This window comes from Salvelinus fontinalis, chromosome 7 (assembly GCF_029448725.1).
Source record: "Salvelinus fontinalis isolate EN_2023a chromosome 7, ASM2944872v1, whole genome shotgun sequence".
In the NCBI taxonomy this organism is placed as follows: domain Eukaryota; kingdom Metazoa; phylum Chordata; class Actinopteri; order Salmoniformes; family Salmonidae; genus Salvelinus; species Salvelinus fontinalis.
The window spans coordinates 30,208,284-30,233,358 of record NC_074671.1 but is presented as its reverse complement, the minus strand read 5'-3'; the positions used below and the strand labels follow the sequence as shown (position 1 = coordinate 30,233,358).

The 25,075-nt window shown below is 42.9% G+C and overlaps 1 protein-coding gene across 1 annotated transcript; it reads left to right on the top strand.

Annotated features, from left to right (window-relative positions):
* Nucleotides 1–13,550: 13,550 nt before the first annotated feature.
* LOC129860056 (uncharacterized) lies at nt 13,551–24,799 on the top strand. The gene is made up of 3 exons (XM_055930398.1): nt 13,551–14,201; nt 14,558–14,618; nt 16,709–24,799. The coding sequence occupies exons 1-3, from the start codon at nt 13,560–13,562 to the stop codon at nt 24,346–24,348; spliced, it is 8,343 nt and encodes a 2,780-aa protein (XP_055786373.1). The 5' UTR covers nt 13,551–13,559; the 3' UTR covers nt 24,349–24,799.
* The last annotated feature ends 276 nt before the right edge of the window (nt 24,800–25,075 follow it).

The following is a 25,075-nucleotide window of genomic DNA, read 5'->3' as shown; positions in this document are numbered from 1 at the left end:
CACTTGACTATTGTATTGTTGTTGTAGTAGTAATAGACTAGTAGTAGGCCAGGGTATATACTATGTTGTCACTGTGGTTGTTGAGCATTTTGTCTTCAGGCTCAATGACTGGCAAATGACACCAAATATTGTCTCATTTATAATGTGGATGCTACCATCATTACAGATAATCATGAATGAATCGTGAATAAAGATGAGTGAAAAAGTTACAGAAGCATAAATATCATACCCCCCATGATCTTTGTGCATTTGTAACTTTCTCACTCAACATTATTTGCGATTCATTCATGATTATCCATAATCATGGAAGCATCCACATTAATGTAGAAGTGTTAATAAACATATGATATCCTTATTCACAATACAAATGACTCCAAAATGACACAATACGTTATTTACCATTCATTTATATTGGGCAAAAACATCATCTGAAACACAACCAAAACAAACTGCAAATTCATGCAGCAAGTTTGTAGAGTCACAAGCTTAATGTAGTCATTGTGTGCATGGAATATATTGTACCAAATACTAAACTTTTGACAAAATGTAACACACTATAAGTGCATTTGTCCAAATACTTATGACACCTTCAAATAAGGGGACTACATACATAAAGTGCATTCATTTCTAAATGGTAAAACAGATATGTATGAAAATACCCTCAAATAAAAGGTTACTTTGTGTACTGTTGCCTCATAAAACATGTGATTACTGTTGCTTCATAAAACATTTGATCTCAAATCCAAAAATCTGGAGTATAGAGCCAGATTAAAAGTTTTACCTTCTCTGTCCAAATAAATATGTAGGCGAGTGTATGTGTCACATGGTCTGTGTCAGACGTCAGGGCCGGGAGGTGTACAGGTAACGTTGGGATTTGCAGACGGAGTTGGGAGGCAAGGGAGTGTACCAGCACGTGAACACCAGTGGGTCCTATGTGGAGCATGCAGGAGAAGGAGGGGTATCCTTGGCCCTGTAATCCCCAGCACAGCTCACTGTTTGGTCACGACAATACAGGATCACCGTTTCGTTTTAGACTTCCCCATGTGTGCTCTATTTGCATAGATCTGAAAAGTGATTTTGTTTAAGGAAAGTCATTCCTACAGGGTGATTTCATTATCTGCTGTTGTTGTGCATACAGATGTTAGAACTTAATTGGATTACTTTTTTGTTGCTGAGGATTTACATACAATTACTGAAAACCCGTACTAACACGGTTATTTTAACAGTATTCCACTTTTCATGTAGCCTCATTTTGACCAGCTAATAGCCTAACCACCGCTCAAGCAACAAATACAGGTCAAATTAAGATCTTACACCTGTATGCTGTTTCATGTTCATGTTGGAACAGGGGTGTTCAAAAATCAGTGAGAAAGATAGAGATACAGAGGAGAGGAGGGGAGAGAACGAGCCGAGGGGTAGAGGAGAGGCAGGAGATTGTATGTGTTTGTTCGTGAATGTGTATGATTTAATTGAGTGTTGTGGGCTGAATGTACAGTAGGCTACAGTTTGATGGGATAAAGCCTGAATGGCTTCAATGGAATTACATCACATTTCCCTATGTATATGTAGTCTGATCAATCATGGCTTATTGTCCTGGTATCTATACAGGACTGTAAATCACTCATAGAAATGGGCAGTAAATATCCTGCATGTACTCTGTATGAGGTCGTTTAGTATGTTTCCAGGCTTTGTCCAGCCCTCTGTTTCCCTGTATATTGTAGAACAGAAACTCCGATGCAGATAGTGGTTATGGCTGTAAGATTTATGAACAGTCCCGGGATAGTTGTGTAGATAGTTTACAATGTATTGTTCAGGTTTTAATCTGCACTGATTAGCAGTCACTTCCTTGAATAACTGGAAAATGACTTCTGAAGACATAGTTTTCTATGTGAAAACTGCACATTGCTTTGTCATAACACTGTATGGAAGAGTACAAAAAAATGTATACATGACAAATTCAGCAAGAAACAAAATGAAATCATGTTAAAAAATATATATAAAATATATAACCACTTTACATTGAGCTCAAAGCACTGATTATGAAATAAAAATGATGAAATACTGATGAAATTGATTAAATACATAATTATAGTTGTAGCAATGGAATTAAGATTACAAATGAAAGGTACAGTGAACTGAAGGGGTTCACCTTTATATTGAAAGGGTCAGCTATTGCAATGTTCCGAAAATGCCTACAATGGATCCAGGGCCCCAGTAAAACAGGGGTGGCAGTAACCTGCAAGTGAACCCCGAGTGTTAGGAAGACACAGTGGTATTTAATACTCCACTGGGACAGGAGTTAAACAGTGGGGGACTGAGATTCATCGAATCCTTTTGTTGTTGGGTTGAGGGAATGTCAAGGCCACCTCAATTGAGTTGACTCCTGACTCACCGGTGTGTGTGTGCGCGTGTGTGTGTGTGTGTTTGGGGCAGCGTATGGAAACTCCATTTGTGTGGTGGTCAGGATGCATCCGGTGTCTCGGACGCGACGGAGGCAGGCTGCCCGTCTGGTCTGTTCTGCTCCGCTCATGGCTGGCTGGCTGCTCTGTCTGAGACTGACCCCTAATCAGAGGGAGGTTGTCTGATGGTGGCCCCATCCCAAACGTAGACGGATAAATCACTCCTCACCCCGGGACGCTATCTGGGGCGCAACATAGCCAGGCCGTCCTCCATCCCGGCAGCAGACTGGCCTTCCGCCCGCCCCACTTCTCTCCAAAGCTAACAGCCGTGTGGCACTCAGCCCTGGGGTCAGTACTCACACAGTGACAGAGACACATTTCTGCTTTTTTATTACAATGTTATTGAATGATTGCGTCAGCTATTAAATGATTGTTGTCTCCCAATCGACCCGAAAGAGAGATCTACTCTGCACACTTCAAGATTGTGAAATGTACAACATTACAATGGGGCGTAATAGAAACATGTTTAGATTATCAAAGTCATTTCTCCCCTAGTACTTGTTGAGTGTTGTAGTATTCTCTATAGAGCTCAGTGGGAGCATTTCCCAAGCAGTCACAAGTATAGGGATATCACAGTAGACTGTCTGCTCAGTCTGATTCTGTATAACACTAGTAATTAGTCAGTCCTATAATTAGGACTGCAGGCAGTTTGTTCCCAATTTATTTCACCGCAGGTTCATGTCATTATAAAAGCCTTATTGTTTCCCAGGGTGCCCATGTAAGTGATCACGTAGTACTGGATGCAGTATCCATCATCTAGCTTGTATTGCAATAATAAAACCAGGAGTATGTCATTGGCTAATTACTGTAGAAGCCGTTTTGTTGTCTGATTGTACAAGTCTGGTACTGTGGCCATTGTGAGAGCAGGCTAATTGAATAATAGTCAAACGACTGAATGAGTGGGTGTGTGGAGTGATTTACCGCACAGAGGAGTGTGCTTATCTCTCCCTCTGCCCCATGGTGGAAACAGGGATGTCACCAGGCAGATTAAAAACTTGGCACAGCTGATACAGAGAGCTGTAAAATGGAAGGGGTGTGGGACCTCTGAGTGTATGTGTTTCTGTCCGCAAATGTGTGTTTTGGGAGGATCTGTCGGGAAGTTTGTGCGCGTATACATGCATGTGCGAATGGGTGGAGTGACCTCTTGAGTCCTGTTTGGCAGACACTGCTCATTCAAAATTTGGGAATTCCGCTGATGAAAAAGGGAAAAAAAGTCCAATCTTATAAGCATGATGTCATTCGGATGGAATTCTGAATAGCAGGCATTTTTTGGACATTAACAAAGTGGGCAGGCTGGATTTTTAAAAACTTGACTCCACATTTAACTGTCCTCTCAGGATAAATGGAATTTGTACCATTACATACTCTACTAAGAAATCTCTGAAAATATGAAAACTTTTCCATTGGTGTATGTTACAGAGCATAGCTTAGATAGGAGATTGATCAGCTGCTTGGTTTTTAATTGGAATGGCCAGTCGTAGTCATGACTCTTGTTGGTGAGATTGCAGTTGAGTTACATATAATTGGTTGCCTGGCAGCTGCGATGGTTGGAATCTTACCAGGAACCCACGTCAGCCATATAAGCATATTCTAATTCAAAACAATGCACTCAACAAGCTTTTGTTTCTTGCCTCCCATAACATCTTTAGAACGAAGAGCAAAACCAAGGTGTTTATTTCTGTGAATGCTGGGTGTTGCTGACCTGAAGAGCAGGAATTGACCCCAACACTTAGTGTGTGACATACTGGAGGAGTGTGGCCGTGGATTGAGGAATTACATTGTAGAGAGGTGTCTGACGTGAGTACGCCCAGACAGATCTGCAGGAGCAGCTGCAAAGAGAACACCAGGCCAAATATAGAGAGGGTACAACGGCCAAAACATATCACACATTTTTTCCCGTTAACAGAATAGGTTTGAATCTAACTTGTCACCAATTAGTTATAGATGCTAAGGGTATGGTATGAGTGGCAATGCACATGGAATGTTGAGACAGATGTTGTGACAGTGTGTGATTTTAAGTGTAATCGGGACTGTGAGAAGAAGAGGAAGAAGAAAACACACACAAATGATCACATTAACATCTGGTTTAGTAGAGCCTGACTGAGAAAGTTAAAGAAACAGAACCCTTGTGTCAATATTGAAGGTGGATGAAGCTTGAAGCTTGGGTGAATTTTCAGTAGGAACAATCCTGTCCCACAATCCTGTCAGTTGTGGGAATAGGATCTCTGCTGCTCTATCTGTGTACCCCCCCCCCCCCCCAACCCAAGCCCCCTGCTTTAAACATTCCCTAGTCTCTTATCACTGGAGGGAGGAGAGGATTGAAATGAGGGGTATGCAGGCTCCAGGCCTACCTGTTTACTTGGAGGCCTTCCTCCATTGTTCACTCCAGCTTCCTTTTAAGGATTTGTCAAATTTTTCTGCTCTGTATTGTTTTGGGAACAGGCCACACAGTGGGTGCACAGGGAGGCCGCAGTGGCATTCCTGAATTCTTCCACGTCTGTCTGGTCAGGCTCAGCAGGAATTCTTTCCTGGAACATCAAGCAAGCACACACACACACACACACACACACACACACACACACACACACACACACACACACACACACACACACACACACACACACACACACACACACACACACACACACCACACACACACCACACACACACACACACACACAACACACACACACACCACACACACACACACACACACACACACACACACACACACACACACACACACACAAACAAACAAACATATGCTGCTCCCACACACACAATTATGATTTTAAAATGGATGTTTGCTGTTACATCATGTCACTCTGACATTGTTTTGTTTTGAAACATTTGTTACTGTAAGTAGAATTGGCATTAGAATGTTCCTTTGGTCCCTTACTATACTGATCAAGGCCTTACATAGGAGGCCTTCCCAGGAATGAAGCCACCTCCTGAGTAAATCCCTCTCCCACTATAAATAGTTGGTGTAGTTCAGTTTTGGTCGCCCTTGCATAACATCTGAGTGCAGATATACAGATGATCATAAACAACCGGCTTATACCCTCAGTTCAGATTTCATCATAATCCACTCTACAACCTTGATAACTCTGTAATCGGTGGAAAGTTAGACGTGTATCAAAAATAAAATGTGTATTAATAATAAATATAGTTTCTATAGGAAAATGTGGGATCACAAACGTCAAAGCTATTCAAGGTAAATTGCATTCACTGGCGCCACTGATTGCATGTATAAGATACAGGTGTATTAATTAAACAACGTGAGAAAGTGGGTTAAACTCAACGTAAAGGTGAGTGTATCCCTGAAATGACCATGGCATGGCGTGACGTGTGTGCCCTACACACCTCACCTCATTGAGAATAAAATGCTCCTCTCTGAGGGTATTCTAATGGAAAGCCCCTTAATCCTTATCATCTAAAGAATGAGATTAGGCCTACTGCCTTGCCTTGCTGGAAGATTAGAAATGGGTAAGCTACCATCTGCTGGCCCTACTGGTCAGAATGGACAAACCTGCTTTCATTTTATAAGTATCCAGACAAATGTGCTACTAATTACACTTTATATTATCAGTATTCAATGTTATTCTCACTTATAGTGTAATAACAAACGTGGTGCCCTATTTTACATTTGAATTATCAGGCTAACACTCTTAAAACGATATATTTTATGTTTTAATTTAGCAATATTTGCCATATTTGTATGATATATTTGTATGATATATTATATTTGTATTTGAAATTAATGTATTGCCTGTTGTCAGCTGGTAGCCTAAGTTTCAATTAGCCATAATTCAAATGTTGCCTTTAACCTCCTACAAAGCAATCACTGTCATGGTTTTGCAGAGATACGAAATGGTAAGGTACAGTACGTAGTGAGCTATAAACTCAGCAAAAAAAGAAACGTCCTCTCACTGTCAACTGCGTCTATTTTCATCAAACTTAACGTGTGTAAATATGTGTATGAACATAACAAGATTCAACAACTGAGACATAAACTGAACAAGTTCCACAGACATGTGACTAACAGAAATGGAAGAATGTGTCCCTGAACAAAGGGGGGGTCAAAATCAAAAGTAACAGTCAGTATCTGGTGTGGCCACCAGCTGCATTAAGTACTGCAGTACATCTCCTCCTTATGGACTGCACCAGATTTGCCTGTTCTTGTTGTGAGATGTTACCCCACTCTTCCGCCAAGGCACCTGCAAGTTCCCAGACATTTCTGTTGTGAATGGCTCTAGCCCTCACCCTCCGATCCAACAGGTCCCAGACGTGCTCAATGGGATTGAGATCCGGGCTCTTCGCTGGCCATGGCAGAACACTGACATTCCTGTCTTGCAGGAAATCACGCACAGAACGAGTAGTATGGCCGGTGGCATTGTCATGCTGGAGGGTCATGTCAGGATGAGCCTGCAGGAAGGGTACCAGATGAGGGAGGAGGATGTCTTCCCTGTAACGCACAGCATTGAGATTGCCTGCAATGACAACAAGTTTAGTCCGATGATGCTGTGACACACCGCCCCAGACCATGACGGACCCTCCACCTCCAAATCGATCCCGCTCCAGAGTACAGGCCTTGGTGTTATGCTCATTCCTTCAACGATAAACGCGGATACGACCATCACCCCTGATGAGACAAAACCGTGAAGAGCACTTTTTGCCAGTCCTGTCTGGTCCAGCGACAGTGGGTTTGTGCCCATAGGCGACGTTGTATGATATAATTAAAGCCTTTAAGTCTGGGAAAACTCCAGGGCTGGATAGCGTACTAGTGGAGGTATACCAAACCTTTTTTTTCATATACCGTACTCAGAGGACCGTTATTAGCATGTTTTAACCACTCCTATATAAATGGTAAATTATCAGACGCTCAACAAGAAGATCGGATTTCATTATTACTGAAACTGGATCCGAATGGTAAATCTAAATATCCAGTCCATTTAAAAAAAAAAATCCCTCAACAATCTACACACAATCTACACCCCATAATAAATGTTTGAAAATGTATTCAAACAAAAAAAATGTAATATTACATTTATTATTCAGACTCTTTACTCAGTACTTTGTTGAAGCACCTTTGGCAGCGATTACAGTCTTGAATCTTCTTGGGTATGATGCTTATCAGGTATCAAGGTAAGACCAGATGCAGACCGTGTCGAAGTAAAAATGTTTATTACATCAACAAGGGCAAAGGTACAGGACGGCAGGCAGGCTCAGGGTCAGGGGCAGGCAGAGTGGTCGGGCGGGTAAAGCGTCAGGACAGGCAATGGTCGAAAACCAGGAGGACGAAAAAAGAGAGACTGGAAAAAGCAGGAGCTGACACAAAAATGCTAGTTGACTTGACAAACAAGACGAACTGGCATAAGACAAACAGAGAACACAGGCATAAATACACAAGGGATAATGGGGAAGATGGGCGACAAATGGAGGCAAGCCAGACAAAATTAAAAGGGCCTATTTTTTAATTAATATGATTTCGGAGGGCAGAAATGATTAAATATGAAAGCATTTGACCTCTCACTAAAGGTGTCAGTCATACAAAAGTTATACTTAAATCCAAACTGGTTCTCTAGCAAATTAGTAAGAATGTCTCACCACATGTTCAAGAATGGCTTTTTTCCCTTTATTCTGAATACAACCTCTCAATTTAAATTATTTCAAAATGAAATAATCTAAAAAATATCGCTATTTTTAAAACAAACCATAGAAAGTTGGTTGCAATTTCAGTTTAATCCACCAGAAAAGACAGAACAAATAATACAACAATTATTGTGGTTAAACTCAAATACGGTAATTGATTAAAAAAATACTTTATTTTTCAATAAAATGTTTAAAACAGGTATAATCTTTGTAAATTATATCATTAATATGACTGGTAAAGTTATGTCACACATGCAGCTAACAAAAATATTTGGAAATGTCTGCCCTACCCAAAATTACAACCAACTAATTGTAGCATTACCGCAAAAAAATGGAAGAGACAAGTGGAAGGGGGAAAAAGTAAGGCACTTGTCTGTCGGCCCTGCATTAAAGACCAAAATTGGTTAAAGAAAATTGTGATGAATAAAAAAGTATACCAGTTTAATTTGAGGACCAAAAAATTGACAGCTGTGCCATATAGAAAATAGTTGGGAAGAGATTTTTACAGTGGGGAGAACAAGTATTTGATACACTGCCGATTTTGCAGGTTTTCCTACTTACAAAGCATGTAGAGGTCTGTAATTTTTATCATAGGTACACTTCAACTGTGAGAGACGGAATAAAAATAAACATTTATCACATTGTATGATTTTTAAGTAATTAATTTGCATTTTATTGCATGACATAAGTATTTGATACATCAGAAAACCAGAACTTAATATTTGGTACAGAAACCTTTATTTGCAATTACAGAGATCATACGTTTCCTGTAGTTCTTGACCAGGTTTGCATACACTGCAGCAGGGATTTTGGCCCACTCCTCCATACAGACCTTCTCCAGATCCTTCAGGTTTCGGGGCTGTCGCTGGGCAATACGGACTTTCAGCTCCCTCCATAGACTTTCTATTGGGTTCAGGTCTGGAGACTGGCTAGGCCACTCTGGCTAGGTGAGACCGGCTAGGTGATTTCTTTAGATTCCGTCTCTCACAGTTGAAGTGTACCTATGATTTAAAAAAATACAGACCTCTACATGCTTTGTAAGTAAGAAAACCTGCAAAATTGGCAGTGTATCAAATACTTGTTCTCCCCACTGTATATGTGTGTGTGTGTATGTGTGTTTATATGTATGTATCTATGTATATGTATGTATCAATGTACTGTATAGACAGTACTTACCCCAAAATATATGGGTGATTGGAGATGACGCAGACAATTACATTGATGGAAGCTACAATCTATCTGCAATATTAAAGCTGATCTAGCCCCTAAAATGACAGCTGAATTAATTATATTCTTTGATCTGGGCAGTGTATAGGCCTATCACACACAGTCGCTCTCTTCACACACAACACTGTTCTAGGGGAGATTATCTTTGAGCAAAGATTAAGCAAATGAACCAAGATGTTGCTTCCCTAAATAACTCTTAGCTCCCAGCACAGAGCTGGCCAACAGTAGCCATATGGCAGAGCACGGGACAACATTTTGTCGATACTTTTGTGGATACACCAACTGACGTTTTTATCATGGGTTATTAGGTGAGTTTACTCAATCTTTTATGTTCATGAAATGTTCATTTTACTTTTGTTTTCGTCTTATTGTCGATGAGAGGAGTTGCGCTGTCGCATATACCTCTGTTCAAATTAATCTACCTTTAGCCTAGCTACTTTGTAGGTAACACATAGATAACCTTGTAGGTAATACATAGATAACAGTGTATATTTCTACCATATAACAGTGTCGGCAATGTTACTTTACAATAATATTTTGTGATAGAAATGAAAGGGCTTATGTGATAAATAGTTCCACTATTGGCACAAATGTTTATTTGTACAAATTCCTGATCAGAAATTGGATCAAAGAGACGAAACTATTTTCAACTACTTTAATATTATCCAATAGCATGAAATAGCAAAGAATCCTATATAATGAATTACAATGTTGTTTCATTGTTGTAGTCAGCAGTAGCCTATACATCGGTAATTCGGCAATTGACAATGTCAGTCATGCAAGGTTCCACTGCTCAGTAGTCTGTTAAGCCTGATAACACCATGTCCCTTGAAGTAAACAGCATATGCCCTCAAGACGTCACTCAATCTGTTACCAGTTTAATTGGACCAGTAAACAATTAGGCCTAACGAGGAAAATTTGATTTTGTTGATGTCCTTTATGCGTAATGAGCATTGCTAATGGGGCCTGTCTCTTGTGTTAAGTCTGTAATCATAATCATGTGTTCACTTCTTCTTTAGTAAATATCCTATATAATAGACAAAAAAAATATTTACTTTTAAAAATACTTTAAATACCATACTCATTCAAGTACATACGGAAAGATAATTGTTGCATTACCTCAAACTTGTATGATCTATTTCTAATTTTGAAAATATTTGCACAGCTTTTTGAACAGGTCCCCTGTTTTGGGGACCTGTTCTGGTTCCAACCAACAGTTTTTATTATAAATCGAAATGGCTTGCATTGAGCGGTAGCCCTGATTCCCACGGACACAGCATTATGTCTCTTCTGCCTGTGTGAAGCAGGATGTGAAATCTGACACCACTTGAAGCTGGGATGTCCCTCCTACCATTTAATTCGATCTTCCGACTGTCCATCAACTCCTGGCTGAACCCTACGTCCCAGCCACTAACAACGCATATGCCTGGAATCCTTATATCATAACACAGCAGGAGAGAGTGGTTTTTGTTGCCATAGCACATTCAGAAATCGATTTATAGCCAATAGATTTTAAACAAAAAAAAATGTTTTTGTCATAGATGGACAACATTAATATGAGAGCAAAAACTAAAGCAGGAAGCACCAGTGACTCAGTCAATAAGAAAGTGGTCAGATGAAGCAGATGCTAAGCTACAGGACTGTTTTGCTAGCACAGACTGGAATATGTTCTGGGATTCTTCCGATGGCATTGAGGAGTACACCACATCAGTCACTGGCTTACTCAATAAGTGCATCGATGACGTCGTCCCAACAGTGACCGTACGTACATACCCCAACTAGAATCCATGGATTACAGGCAACATCCGCACTGAGCTAAAGAGTAGAGCTGCCACTTTCAGGGAGCAGGACTCTAACCCGAAAGCTTTTAAGAAATCTCGATATGCACTTCGACAAACCATCAAACAGGCAAAGAGCCAATAGAGGACTAAGATTGAATCGTACTGCACCAGCTCCAATGCTCGTCGGATGTGGCAGGGCTTGCAAACTATTACAGACTACAAAAGAAAGCACAGCCGCGAGCTGCCCAGTGACACGAGCCTACCAGACGAGCTAAATTACTTCTATGATCGCTTCGAGGCAAGTAACACTGAAGCATGCATGAGAGCATCAGCTGTTCTAGATGACTGTGTGATCACGCTCTCCTTAGCCAATGTGAGTAAGTCCTTTAAACAGGTCAACATTCAAAAGGCCGCAGAACCAGGCCGATTACCAGGACGTGTACTCCGAACATGCGCTGACCAACTGGCAAGTGTCTTCACTGACATTTTAGACCTGTCCCTGACTGAGTCTGTAATACCAATATGTTTCAAGCAGACCACCATAGTCCTTGTGCCCAAGAACACTAAGGTAACCTTCCTAAACATCTACCGACCTGTAGCACTCACATCTGTAGCCAGGAAGTGCGTTGAAAGGCTGGTCATGGCTCACATCAACACCATTATGCCAGAAACCCTAGACCCACTCCAATTTGCATACCGCCCCAACAGATCCACAGATGATACAATCTATATTGCACTCAACACTACCATTTCCCACCTGGACAAAAGGAACACCTATGTGAGAATGCTATTCATTGACTACAGCTCAGCGTTCAACACCATAGTGCCTTCAAAGCTCATCACTAAGCTAAGGACCCTGGGACTAAACACCTCCCTCTGCAACTGGATCCTGGACTTCATGACGGGCCACCCCCAGGTGGTAAGAGTAGGTAACAACACATCCGCCATGCTGATCCTCAACACGGGGGCCCCTCAGGGGTGCGTGCTCAGTCCCCTCCTGTACCTGTACTCCCTGTTCACTAATGACTGCTGGCCAGGCACGACTCCAACACCATCATTAAGTTTGCAAATGACAAAACAGTGGTAGGCCTGATCACCAACAACGATGAGAAAGCCTATAGGGAGGAGGTCAGAGACCTGGCCGTGTGGTGCCAGGACAACAACCTCTCCCTCAACGTGATCAAGACAAAGGAGATGATTGTGGACTACAGGAAAAGGAGGGCCGAGCACAGACCCATTCTCATCGACGGGGCTGCAGTGGAGAAGGTTGAGAGCTTCAAGTTCATTGGTGTCCACATCACCAATGAACTATCATGGTCCAAACGCACTAAGACAGTCGTGAAGAGGGCACGACAAAGCCTATTCCCCCTCAGGAGAATGAAAAGATTTGGCATGGGTCCTCAGATCCTCAAAAGGTTCTACAGCTGCACCATCAATAGCATCCTGACTGGTTGCATCACTGGCCGGTATGGCAACTGCTCGGCCTCCGACCGCAAGGCACTAAAGAGGGTAGTGCGTATGGCCCAGTACATCACTCGGGCCAAGCTTCCTGCCATCCAGGACCTCTATACCAGGCGGTGTCAGAGGAAAACCCGAAAAATTGTCAAAGTCTCCAGCCACACTAGTCATAGACTGTTCTCTCTGCTACCGCCCCCCCCCTCTCTTTTTTTACACTGCTGCTACTCTCTGTTTATTATCTATACATAGTCCCTTTAATAACTCTACCTACATGTACATATTACCTTAATTACCTTGACTAACCGATGACCCCGCACATTGACTGTCACGCCCTGACCATAGTTTGCTTTGTATGTTTATATGTTTTGTTTGGTCAGGGTGTGATCTGAGTGGGCATTCTATGTTGCATGTCTAGTTTGTCTGTTTCTGTGTTTGGCCTGATATGGTTCTCAATCAGAGGCAGGTGTTAGTCGTTGTCTCTGATTGGGAACCATATTTAGGTAGCCTGTTTTGTCATTGTGGGTTGTGGGTGATTGTCTATGTTGTGTTGCATGTTAGCACAGTGTTTATATAGCGGTCACGTTCGTCTTATTTGTTTTGTTGTTTTTTGTTTAAGTGTTCTTCATTAAATATAGAAGAATGTACTCAAACCACGCTGTGCTTTGGTCCGCTTCTTACGACGTTCGTGACATTGACTCTGTACCGGTACCCCCCTGTATGTTATTTTACTGCTGCTCTTTAATTATTTGTTACTTTTATTTCTTAGTTTTTTTTAGGTATTTTCTTAAAACGGCATTGTTGGTTAAGGGCTTGTATGTAAGCATTTCACTGTAAGGTCTACCTACGCCTGTTGTATTCGGAGCGTGACAAATAAAATGGGATTTGATAATAATCAATCTACTGTTTATCATGATTTCTTCTAATTAAATGACCAACTGTCATTCATCTCCTCTTTCTTTCCATAGCCTATTAACCAGCCAAAATGAGTGAGGTGGGGCCAAGAAGGCCCCCCCAGGACCAGTCCTCGGGGAGTGGGCACACAGTGACCACGTCACGTCACCCCTATATCACAGACCCTATCGCCTCCAAGCACGTCTGCTTCTACAAGAGCGGTGACCCTCAGTTCAGTGGCCTGCGCATGGCCATCAACAGCCGCACCTTTAAGACCTTCGATGCCCTCCTGGACAGCCTCTCCAAGAAGGTCCCGCTGCCGTTCGGAGTGAGGAACATCACCACCCCGCGGGGTGTCCACGCGGTGCACACACTAGATGAACTGGAGGATGGGAAGGCCTACATCTGCTCAGACCAGCGGAAGGTCAAACCCATCAACATGGCAGCAGCCAGTAAGAAGCTTCCGCCCTGGTACCATGCCAGGCCCATGAGCGCCCGCCATCGGGCCTTGCAACTGGCCAAACAGAACCCTGGCAGGCCCATGCGCAAAAGAACACCTGTGACTGTGCGCACACCTAAGAGGCTAATGGTGTTTCGGAATGGGGACCCAAGTGTCAAACACAATATGATGCTACAGAAGAGGACCACTCCCACCTTTGAGGCGCTGCTGGATTACGTGTCCGAGTTGATGCACTTTCCTGTGGTCAAACTACACACACCGGATGGAAGAAGGGTAAGCTCTCTCCATGCCTATGGACACTACAGTTACTGATAATAATAATCATTCAGATTTGCTTGTTATTGTTTAGTAACACTTCTTTCATATGTTCAACCTCAAGCTCCAGTTAGAGCAGGACACCACAGCTGATACTGTAACGCCTACTGTAACGTCCTCTCAAGCTCCAGTTAGAGCAGGACACCACAGCTGATACTGTAACGCCTACTGTAACGTCCTCTCAAGCTCCAGTTAGAGCAGGACACCACAGCTGATACTGTAACGCCTACTGTAACGTCCTCTCAAGCTCCAGTTAAAGCAGGACACCACAGCTGATACTGTAACGCCTACTGTAACGTCCTCTCAAGCTCCAGTTAAAGCAGGACACCACAGCTGGATACTGTAACGCCTACTGTAACGTCATCTCAAGCTCCAGTTAGAGCAGGACACCACAGCTGATACTGTAACGTCTACTATAACGTCATCTCAAGCTCCAGTTAGAGCAGGACACCACAGCTGGATACTGTAACGTCTACTGTAACGTCATCTCAAGCTCCAGTTACAGCAGGACACTACAGCTGATACTGTAACACCTACTGTAATGTCATCTCAAGCTCCAGTTAGTGCAGGACACCACAGCTGATACTGTAACACCTACTGTAATGTCATCTCAAGCTCCAGTTAGTGCAGGACACCACAGCTGATACTGTAACACCTACTGTAATGTCATCTCAAGCTCCAGTTAGTGCAGGACACCACAGCTGATACTGTAACACCTACTGTAATGTCATCTCAAGCTCCAGTTAGTGCAGGACACCACAGCTGGATACTGTAACGTCTACTGTAACGTCATCTCAAGCTCCAGTTACAGCAGGACACTACAGCTGATACTGTAACACCTACTGTAATGTCATCTCAAGCTCCAGTTAGTGCAGGACACCACAGCTGATACTGTAACGTCTACTGTAACGTCATCTCAAGCTCCAGTTAGAGCAGGACACCACAGCTGATACTGTAACGTCTACTGTAACGTCATCTCAAGCTCCTGTTAGAGCAGGACACCACAGCTGATACTGTAACGTCTACTGTAACGTCATCTCAAGCTCCAGTTAGAGCAGGACACCACAGCTGGATACTGTAACGTCTACTGTAACGTCATCTCAAGCTCCAGTTAGAGCAGGACACCACAGCTGATACTGTAACGTCTACTGTAACGTCATCTCAAGCTCCAGTTAGAGCAGGACACCACAGCTGGATACTGTAACGTCTACTGTAACGTCATCTCAAGCTCCAGTTAGAGCAGGACACCACAGCTGATACTGTAACCAAACACGTGTGCCTCTCCTTTAGAGGTTCAGGCTCTCAAGTCTTACCTCACTCAACATTGGTATTATCCTGTGATGCCCTCACGTCATGACTGGAGGTGACCCAGCCTTAACTGATTGGCAGCATGTTGCCTAACTGACACATAACAGCCAGAGAAAGAGAAAGTCCTAAGCTCCTTAATTGTTAATCATATTAACTAAGAAGGCATTCTGGGATACTGTTTCTAGGGAGTAGGGACCTCAGAAAGTTCACCTTTTTTTGATGTGTCGTGAGATTGATTTAGCCTTGGTGTCCAACATTTATTGAATTATCAATTTATCAATTACAAACAATTCAATTGATAATTTCAACTCTTCTACTTCTATTTTTTTAGAAAATTGCACATGATTTAGGTACCTACAATGATTTTGATACATATTTGGTGAAAATAATTTGGATAAATACAGTATTAGCTTTAAGGCAGGATTTTAAAAGTGGGCTATTTTAATAATTAATAGATGCAGTTTTTCCCATCAAAATGTAACTCCACTATTATTAGAGTACAATAAAAATATTTAATTTGTCTGTCTGCAGGTGGATGGGCTCCCTGCTCTGATTCTATGCTCTGGGATTGTAGTAGCTGCCGGTCGGGAGGCCTTTAAATCTGGAAACTACAAGACACAGAGATCTTCTGCTCCAACATGGCTTCCTGCCAGACGAATGGCATCTAAAAGACTAAAACAACCGGCACCCCGTAAGTCTAATTAGCTATGTTCACTCAACATTTTGTATGTTTTTGCCTTGATGTTTTAAATAGAATTTTGACAGCATATCCCTTTTAACTGACATGTTTCGCATTACTTTGAGAATATGTAAATGCACTGCTAGACATGAATGTATGTCACATCTACAGTGCTACTGTCTGTCTAGCAGTAATCTATCCCCTCCCTGTCTACGTACGGGATAAGCAGTGGGAAAGTGCTGAGACGTTAGTTTCATCCATAATACCATGGATGACCTACATAGACCTACTCTCTTCATATGCGGCCGGTCATTATGCAGTAAGAAGTGTGTGGACAGTGGATCTGGTTTTCTAACTAATGTTTTTGTTCTCTTTTCTTCTTGCTTCTGGGGGATTTGATGACCTGCTGAAACGTCCTTCCCTCCAAAAAATGTCCATCCATCATTTTTCACATCCTCTCCTTTGATCCACTCCAAAGGGAAAAAGAAGTCTGTATCCAGCAGCAAATCACGTCTTTTCTCCTCATCGTCAGAGAGATACTTTGTGAATCAGATACACCACTCCATTGCAGGAAGTCAGTGTGACCTCCCCAGTAACAACACGGGATCTGTGGTGCTGGAGGCTGGCCATTTTCTGGAGTCAGTTGCCGAAACGGACGCCGACACCTACAATCGACATGAAGGGGCAGACAACTGTATGCCCGGTGATGATGACATTGAGAAGTCCTTTCGGGTGAACCAGGATGGCAGCATGACGGTGGAGATGAAGGTACGACTGACCATCAAGGAGGAGGAGACCCTCCACTGGACCACCACCCTGACCAGGTCCAGTGTGGCCAGCCAGCTCAGTGTGGCTGAGTCTGAGCTGGAGATCAGATCTCCTGAGTCCAATGCCCTACCACCAACACAACCCAACTCCATGGGCACCATCAATGGGCACAATGCTAAAAAGGATGATCGTGATGATGAGGATGATATGTCTCCAGAGGCCAGTGGACTTACCAGTGTGGAAGGAGATGATGAGGATAATTCTAAAATACATGTCGGTGAGGTCTCTCTCAGGAGGGCTCCTACCCCAGGACCCAGGAGATCCAGACAGAAGCAGGCCTCATTGGAGAACATCAACACACCATCAGGAGATGAGATTCAGGAGAACATTGTGGGATCATACTCCTACAGAGAGACAACTAAGAATGGAGAGGTCAAAGAGGAGTACTGCATGGTCAGACAATGCAGCAGCAGGCCAGTCCCTAAACCAAGGAGAGTTGGCTCTATGGATATCAACAATTACAATAAGACTCAATCCACTTTTAAATCAGGGGCGGCTGAGATCTTACAGATCCAAAATGGCGAGGAGGAAGTCAGAGAAAGTGTAATGCACATATACGAGCAGCAGACCTGTCAGGACGATTTCCTTGCTAACAGCCAGTACAGTGTCCAGGGTGTGTCCATGTATGATCTGATGTATGGGAGACCAGCCACCTCGGAAACAGCCCGCTTCTCCTCCAGTAATGACTTAGAGATGGAGCTGGAAAGACTCTCTACAGCCTCAGAGTCACTCAGCGAGCGGAGGGCTGACCAGTCTCTGTCATCTGACTTCACCATACCCACATCTAAGGCTGGAGGATCTGTCCTAAAAAACAGGGTAGTAAATATCCATGAAACCAGTCTCTCCAAGCCCACCAAAGACAATGAGACCCCAAAGTTGGTCTCTGAAGCAAGCAAAGATGATTCCACCACTAATGATTCCACCACTAAAGGTGTAAAGAAAGTCAAGAAAAGGTTCTCAAAGCCCAATTTGAGAAAGTACAAGGTTCGTAAGAGTACAACACCAGACAAAAGACGTAAAGAGAGTAATGCAAATGGCCCTGATAACAATAAAAGAGTGAAAACTGGGGGGTTTAGCCGCAATGCATCAATAAGGAAAATTTATGGACCAAAACCTGCCAGAAGTCTAATGAAAAATAAACTAAAAGGAAAGGAAATCAAATTAAATATTGAAAACCCAAAGGAATCGTCAGTGAAAGAACTAAATGTTAGTGAAAATAGAAATGAAACTTCAGTTTCAGTAAAGAAGAAATTATTGCACGTTTCATTTCCTACGGAGGCCCAGGTAAAGGGAACACTGAAAAGGCAGAGGTCCATGCACGAGGAGAGAAGGATTGAGAAAGAGAGTCATGATATGTCACTGCCTGCACTCCTTTCGTCCTCTTCTAATATCAATGAATATGTTGAGAACTGGTTAGAGAAAGCCCTCCCAACTGTGTACCCAGACCCAGTGGAGGAAACTCAAAATGTGGAGACACCAACAATGACTCAGGTAGAAACTGAGGGGGACATTGTTCCAGATGTGTCACAAATCAATTGTGAAATGGATATTGAACAAGATGAGTCTTGTTTTTTAAAAGAAAAAACACAAATACCAAGTATTCCATCTTTGGTAACAGCAGCATTTCCACATAGAACATTTGAAAATATAGCAACACAGACAAACCTGACTATGGAAAACACAACATTACCATGTCCTTCTGACCCATCATTGCAAAAGACCCCATTACACATTGATACTATACAGGAAAGGTTGCCCACTAATCCCTCAGCTGAAAATCCACCTCTCTCCAACGGTTTCTCTGTCTTTCCTCCTGCAATAATCTCGGTAGAAAAGCCATCACCCTCTGACAGTCCTTCGTTGGAACAAACCTCAATGCCCATAAAGATCTCAGTAGAGAAGCTCCCAATCCCAAATGATCTGTCTTTGGAAAATACATCAGTACAAAATAGCTCCTTAAAAGAGAAGATCCCAGTCTCAAACAGTCTCTCGCCTGTGAAGACACCACTGCCTGCTAAAACACAAACAGAGAAGACGCCATTGTCCAACAAAGTCTTCGATGTGTCTTCAGTAGCTAGCAGTCCCTCATATTTAATGTGTTCATCACCTAGTAGTTTAGGTGATGAAGAACAACCCGTATCAAGCAGTCCTTCATCAGACAAGGCTCCGTCACCGACTGGCCATGTATTTGAAAAGACATTGTTCAACCACTCCACTCTGAAAGAACCACCATCACCTAAACTCCCAACAAAAAAGACACGATTGCTCAGTAATCTCTCCCTGGAAAAGCAACTATCATTCAGGAAAGCCTCAGCTGAGAAGTCTTCAATATCCAGTGATCCTACTGTGGAAAAAATGTTGGTGGATAAGGCACCAATCTTCAATGGTCTCTCATCTGACAAGACATCACAGCCTGCTAAAACCTTAACATCCAACAATGTCTTAAATGAGGCTTCATTAGCTAGTAGTCCCTCGTGTTTCATCTCGACATCACCTACTAATCTCACATCAGATGACAGAACCTTATCAATCTCCCCCTCATCAGAGGAGGCTCTATCACCCACTGGCCATGTATTGGAAAAAACAACATTGTTCAACCACTCCACTCTGAAAGAAACATCATCACCTAAACTCCCAACGAAGAAGACACGATTGATCAGTAATGTCTCCCTAGAAAAGCAACTATCACTCAGAAGATTGTCAGTGGAAAAGTCTTCATTGTCCAGTAATCCTACTTTGGAGAAGGCCCAGTTATCAAATCCTGTTCAAATCACAGTAGACAAAACACAACTACCTAACAGCCACCTATTGGAAGAGACATCACCACCAAATAAGTCTTCATTACCCAGTGACCCCACTTCAGAAAATACCCAATTATCTAGCAGTCCTCAACAAGGAAGGACACCACTACCAAGACATATCTCTTTGAAAACACAATTGCACAACAATATTTCACCTGAAAGAACAAATGTACCCACTCTTATGACGAGAAATAAGTCAGCTCCCAGTAATCTCTCTTCAGAAAAGATACCAGTACCTAGTAATCGCACATTGAAAAATAGACTGTCACCATATTCTCAGACTTTGGAAATAGTGTCACCACCTATGAGACTCAAGGCAAAAAAAAAGCCAGTATCTAGAAATCACTCTCTGGAAATCGAACCATCCCCAGTAAGTCCCACCTTGAAAAGGACACCTTTACCAAGGAAAAGCCGCCAAACGCCATTATCGCCTAAGTCAACACCAGTACACCTCAACTCCTCCATGAAGAAGACACCAATACCTCCCAGTCCTGCTTTGGCGAATCATGAAGAGACAAATGGTGATGATAACCTGAGCAATTCGGATCAGGGAGACAGTACAAAAGTAACAGCAGAGGAGCCTCTAACAAAAGCACAGATACCATCATACAGAGAAAAAGTGCCTCCCCAGCCAGACATGAAACCTGTGCTAGAGAACCTCTGTTTCTCAATTCGGTCAATTAGACAAATCACACACAACAATCGTCCATCTTGTCTTGAAAAGTCAAACAGCTTACCTGATTTCTCCTCCCATGTGGCCTCTACATTTGGGTCATCCTCCAAAGCTCTCCTGGCATTCTTATCTGTTATTACCTTAAAGGAAAGCTTCACTAACTGGAACATACCTGAATTGAATGCAAACAGTGTAAGCTGTGCTGAGGCTTTGAAAATGATAGAGTCTCTGAGAGAAATTGCCAACATAGAGGATGCAGAGGAGTTGAAAGCTAGCCTGTCAGATTTGCAAAAGTCTACTTCGGCACAACTGCTGCAAAGTTGGAAGGGCTTCCAGGAACTCAATGACAAAGTCAGAAGTCGCAGCTCAGCGCTGAACAGTTCAGAGCATGATCTCTTGTTTGAGACACGCCCAGTGGAGGACTACAACATTAATGAAAAAACACTGGATATCGATGAGCTAATAAATGAGCTTGATGTGCCTGAAACGGTCAAGGAAGCATTGGCAGCCCTTTCAACAGGGGTGAGCATGAGCATGGATGGGAATGAAATACAAATGTCTCAAAAAGCTAATGAAAAAGTGGAGTCATCCCCAGAGGGAAGGGTAAATGACAATTCAACTGCAGTCCCTAAGGAAGAGGCTGCCAATGATAATGTGCTTAATAAAGAGGCTAATCTTGATGTTAAATCCATCATTAAAACATTTACAAATATTCACCATCCCAAAGAGGTGGCTGAAAATACAATGTCACCAATCTCAGAGAGCCCAAGCAGTAGGCAAGAGCAGTACTTCTCCTCAGAAGAACACAGTTTTAAAGATAATTATATTTGCCACAGAAACAGACAGGCAGCAAAGAAGGAAGGTTCTGAAGTTGAGCAGGACAACTGGGAAGAAGAGGAGGCTAAATGTACACAAAAACAGGTTGACCATGATGAAGAAGAGACTTCCTCAGAGATAGAGCAAGCTTACAGTTTAGTATTGCATGATGGCTATTTGGACAAGCCAGCCTGTTCTGTGGAGGCTAAAGAGAAGGATGGGGACATACAAGCAGGCTATGTGGAGGAGGAAGAAAGCTTGGCGAAAGAGCAAGAATACTACATTGAGAACCCACATGTGGAGCAGGAGATCCAATGTATTGAGCTGCAGGTTAGCAATGAGGAAGGAGAGTCCACCGCTGAACAAGCCCAGCGTAGCTCAAACCACCATGAGGAGCCAAAGGTTAAATGTGTTGAGTTGAAGGTTAGCAGTGAGGAAGGGGGAAGCTTGGAAGAAGGGCAGGAATACTACATTGAGAACCCACCAAGTCATGTGGGGCAGGAGGTTACATCTATGGAGCTGCAGGTCAGCTGTAAAGAAAGCTTAGAAAAAGACCAGGCTAGCTCAGAGGAAGAACAGAAATGTCATGCTGAGGACCAAATTAGCCATGTGGAGTCAGAAAATAAATGTATGGAGGAGGAATGGTTTAAGGAAGAGCAGCAATGTCACGTAGTGGATCAGCCAAGCTATTTTGGGCTGCAGGTTAGCCGTGAGGAAAGAGAGTCCACCCCTCAGGAGCAGGCTAGCTCAGAGGAAGAACGTGAGTGTCACATAAGCCAAAACCATGAGGACCCAGAGGTCAAATGCTTGGACCTGCAGGATAGCAGTGAGAGCGGAAAGTCCACCCCTAAAGAAGACCAGTCTAGCTCAGATGAAGAGCTGGAACGTCATATTGCGAGCAAACCAACCCATGAAGAGCCTGAGGTTAAATGTACAGATGTAAAGGTTAGCAGTGAGGAAAGCATGTCTAGTCTTGAAGAAGAGCAGGCTAGCTTAGAGGAAGAGCTTGAATGTCACATTGAGAACCAACCAAGTCGCGAAGAGAAAGGGGTTAAATGTGTAGAGACGCAGGTTAGTAGAGAGGAAAGAGAGTTTACCCCTGAAGACGACCGGGCTAGCTTAGACGAGGAAGAGGAAAACCGTGCAGACAACCTTCCCAATGCAAATGCACACATTAACGTGAAGGATGAGCAGACTCACTTATGGATGAAACAGCCTACTGACAAAGAAATAGTGTCTACTGTCATAGAAATGAAGCCTAGCTTGGTCAAACAGCATTCTAGCGATGACAGGATGGATAAGGACAGCGGAAAGGATAGTGAGCAGCATGTCAGCTTTGAACAACAGTCTGATACTGCAGAAGAAGCCAACGTTGAGGTTAATTGGCGTAGCACAGAGAAGAAGCAAGTACGCTATGAAGAGAAGCTGCCTAGCTCTGAGGCAGAACATGTTGGCGTAAAGGATGAGCCATATACAGAGGATGAGAGTTATGCAGAGTACGAGGAAAGCTTCGTAGAGAAACAGCCGTTTGAGGAGGACACGAATTACGAAACGACTGAGGCAAAAACAACCAACCGTTTGGAGGACCCATTGCCATCTGTAGCAGAGCGAGTAAAACTACTGGATAAGAAGATTGCTGATGTAGAGCAAAGGAAAAGCATTCCTACAGAGACAACGGGCATCAAACCATTTGCCCACATAAAGGTTCCCGCTTTCCCAGATGGCGATGATTTAACGAACGTATCCCATCTATCTAACGAACAAGCCGAGATTGTGGAGGAAGCATCTGAGAGGCAAACAACCAATTATGTTGTTAAGGATTTCAAAGAGCAAGACAAAGCTCCTGTGCACACTTGTAAAAGGACGTGGCCTATAAATACATCAGAAACTGTAGTCATGTCCCCCCTAGCTCCACAATCCTCCTCGCTAGCATTTAGCTATGATGGCTGTATAACTAGAGAGCCTGAGGGAAATAGGGTCAAGAAAATAAAGGAAATGTTTATGGCAAAAAGCATTGTGGACATTCAGTATGGACAAACAAGACTAACCAGCACAAACATCTCAGATCTGTCTGACAACAGACCAGAGACTTCTGATGGTAGTCATCGATCACTGACGTCAACTGAGATGTCCAGTGGTGAGGATGATTCTGTGAAGAAATCCATCACAAAAGGCTTTGTCAGGAGAACTATTGAAAGGCTTTATGGGAAGAAAGATACAAATGAAAAAGTTCTTGCCAGTGAAAGTCAGCCCATATCTGTCCCAAGACCAAAGTCCAGAGAATTTCCTGGTAAGATCAGCCTTTCCCCATTCCATAATGCACGGACCAAAGTAATGTTGGACTTATCATACTTCAACGCCACAAGCTCTTTTGACACATACAGTGAGCCAACGCGGTGTATCGCCTTCAATACACAGGTCGGGCCTGGAGACTGTGTCCCAATGGAAGAAAACAGGTGGCTCCTCAGAGAGTGCGTGATCAGAAAGTCTGTCTCAGAGCCTATTAATATAAACAAGAACACATCTGCGTTAACCGAAGATGATCGCAAAGACACAAAAGAAGATGTTCCTTACTCCCTTTTCGGACACACCGATCGGGAGGACATGCTAAAGACTGTGAAGCCTTTAGTGGCAAAGTGCACCTATTTCAACCTGCCTCATGGCTGTGACTCAGACCCGTACCAGGATGACCTAAGTTCTGTCAGCAAGGGCAGTGCCACGGGTGACGTCTCGAAGGACACGAAAGACAATGCAGAGGAACCCAAGTTGTGGGCTGAGAAGAATGAAACACTGCCAGCTTTTTCCCCTACTGACTTCAAGATGCCAGATAATAAAGTGCACCCTCTGATAGAAGGCCCGGGAGGTGGAAAGGTTGTGGTGGTCCAGCCTGGCAAAGGTCAGTCTGGCAAAGGTCAGACAGATGTCAAGAAAATTCCACAGGAGCCAGATGCACTAGAGATGCTCTACTTCTCCTGTGGCCAGCACTGCCCCATCCTTTGACTGTGACACTTAAATATGGGCTCTCTGCAAAAGTCAGCTTATTACTGAGGGCATTCAAGGTACAAGGAGATGTCATATATTTCTTTAAGCTGGATAAGACTCAGTGTGTCCTGTGGGATGAAGTTATTAATGAATACTTTGTGCCTGAACATTAACGTTGCCACTATGATGGCTTATACAGCATGATATCGTAACACATTGTAATGGATTGTTAAGAAAATATACATTTTACAATAACTTTGGTGGAATAGACAACACTAATGGGTGAAACTTATTTCACTAGTTTTTTTTAAATATCATGTGAATTGTACAATTTTCAAAAAACATTTTACTCAACAATCTGTTATGCCATGTTCAACTTTTAATACCTTCTAATATATTCTGTAAATATTGCATCTGTACATATTTTTACAATAACACCTTGACTGTGTATTTTTTGTGTACTGTGTATTTTCTGTGTACTGTGTATTTTCCACCCTCCATTAGCACTAGGTAGGTGGGCTGTCCTAAGAATGAGCATACTGTGCATTACTGTAATCTTGTTTAAAACGCTTTAAACAGATCAGGTCCTCACTGATGTCACGCAATGGCAATCCCCTTCACTCAGAACCTAACATGCCTCTGGGTCGTACCACAAAATCAGTGCCTTCTGCGTGAGGACCTTCTGCGCCATCAGTGCCTTCAACCCCCACGTCCCTTTGATATTTTAAGTAGAAACTGTGCACAA

Excerpts from the sequence above, each read along its gene's own strand:
- LOC129860056 (XM_055930398.1), top strand. The coding sequence starts at position 13,560 with ATGAGTGAGGTGGGGCCAAGAAGGCCCCCCCAGGACCAGTCCTCGGGG. Across the intron at positions 14,202-14,557 it reads ACACACCGGATGGAAGAAGG|TTAAAGCAGGACACCACAGC; the intron begins GTAAGCTCTCTC and ends CTCAAGCTCCAG. Across the intron at positions 14,619-16,708 it reads TAACGTCATCTCAAGCTCCA|GGAAAAAGAAGTCTGTATCC; the intron begins GTTAGAGCAGGA and ends TCCACTCCAAAG.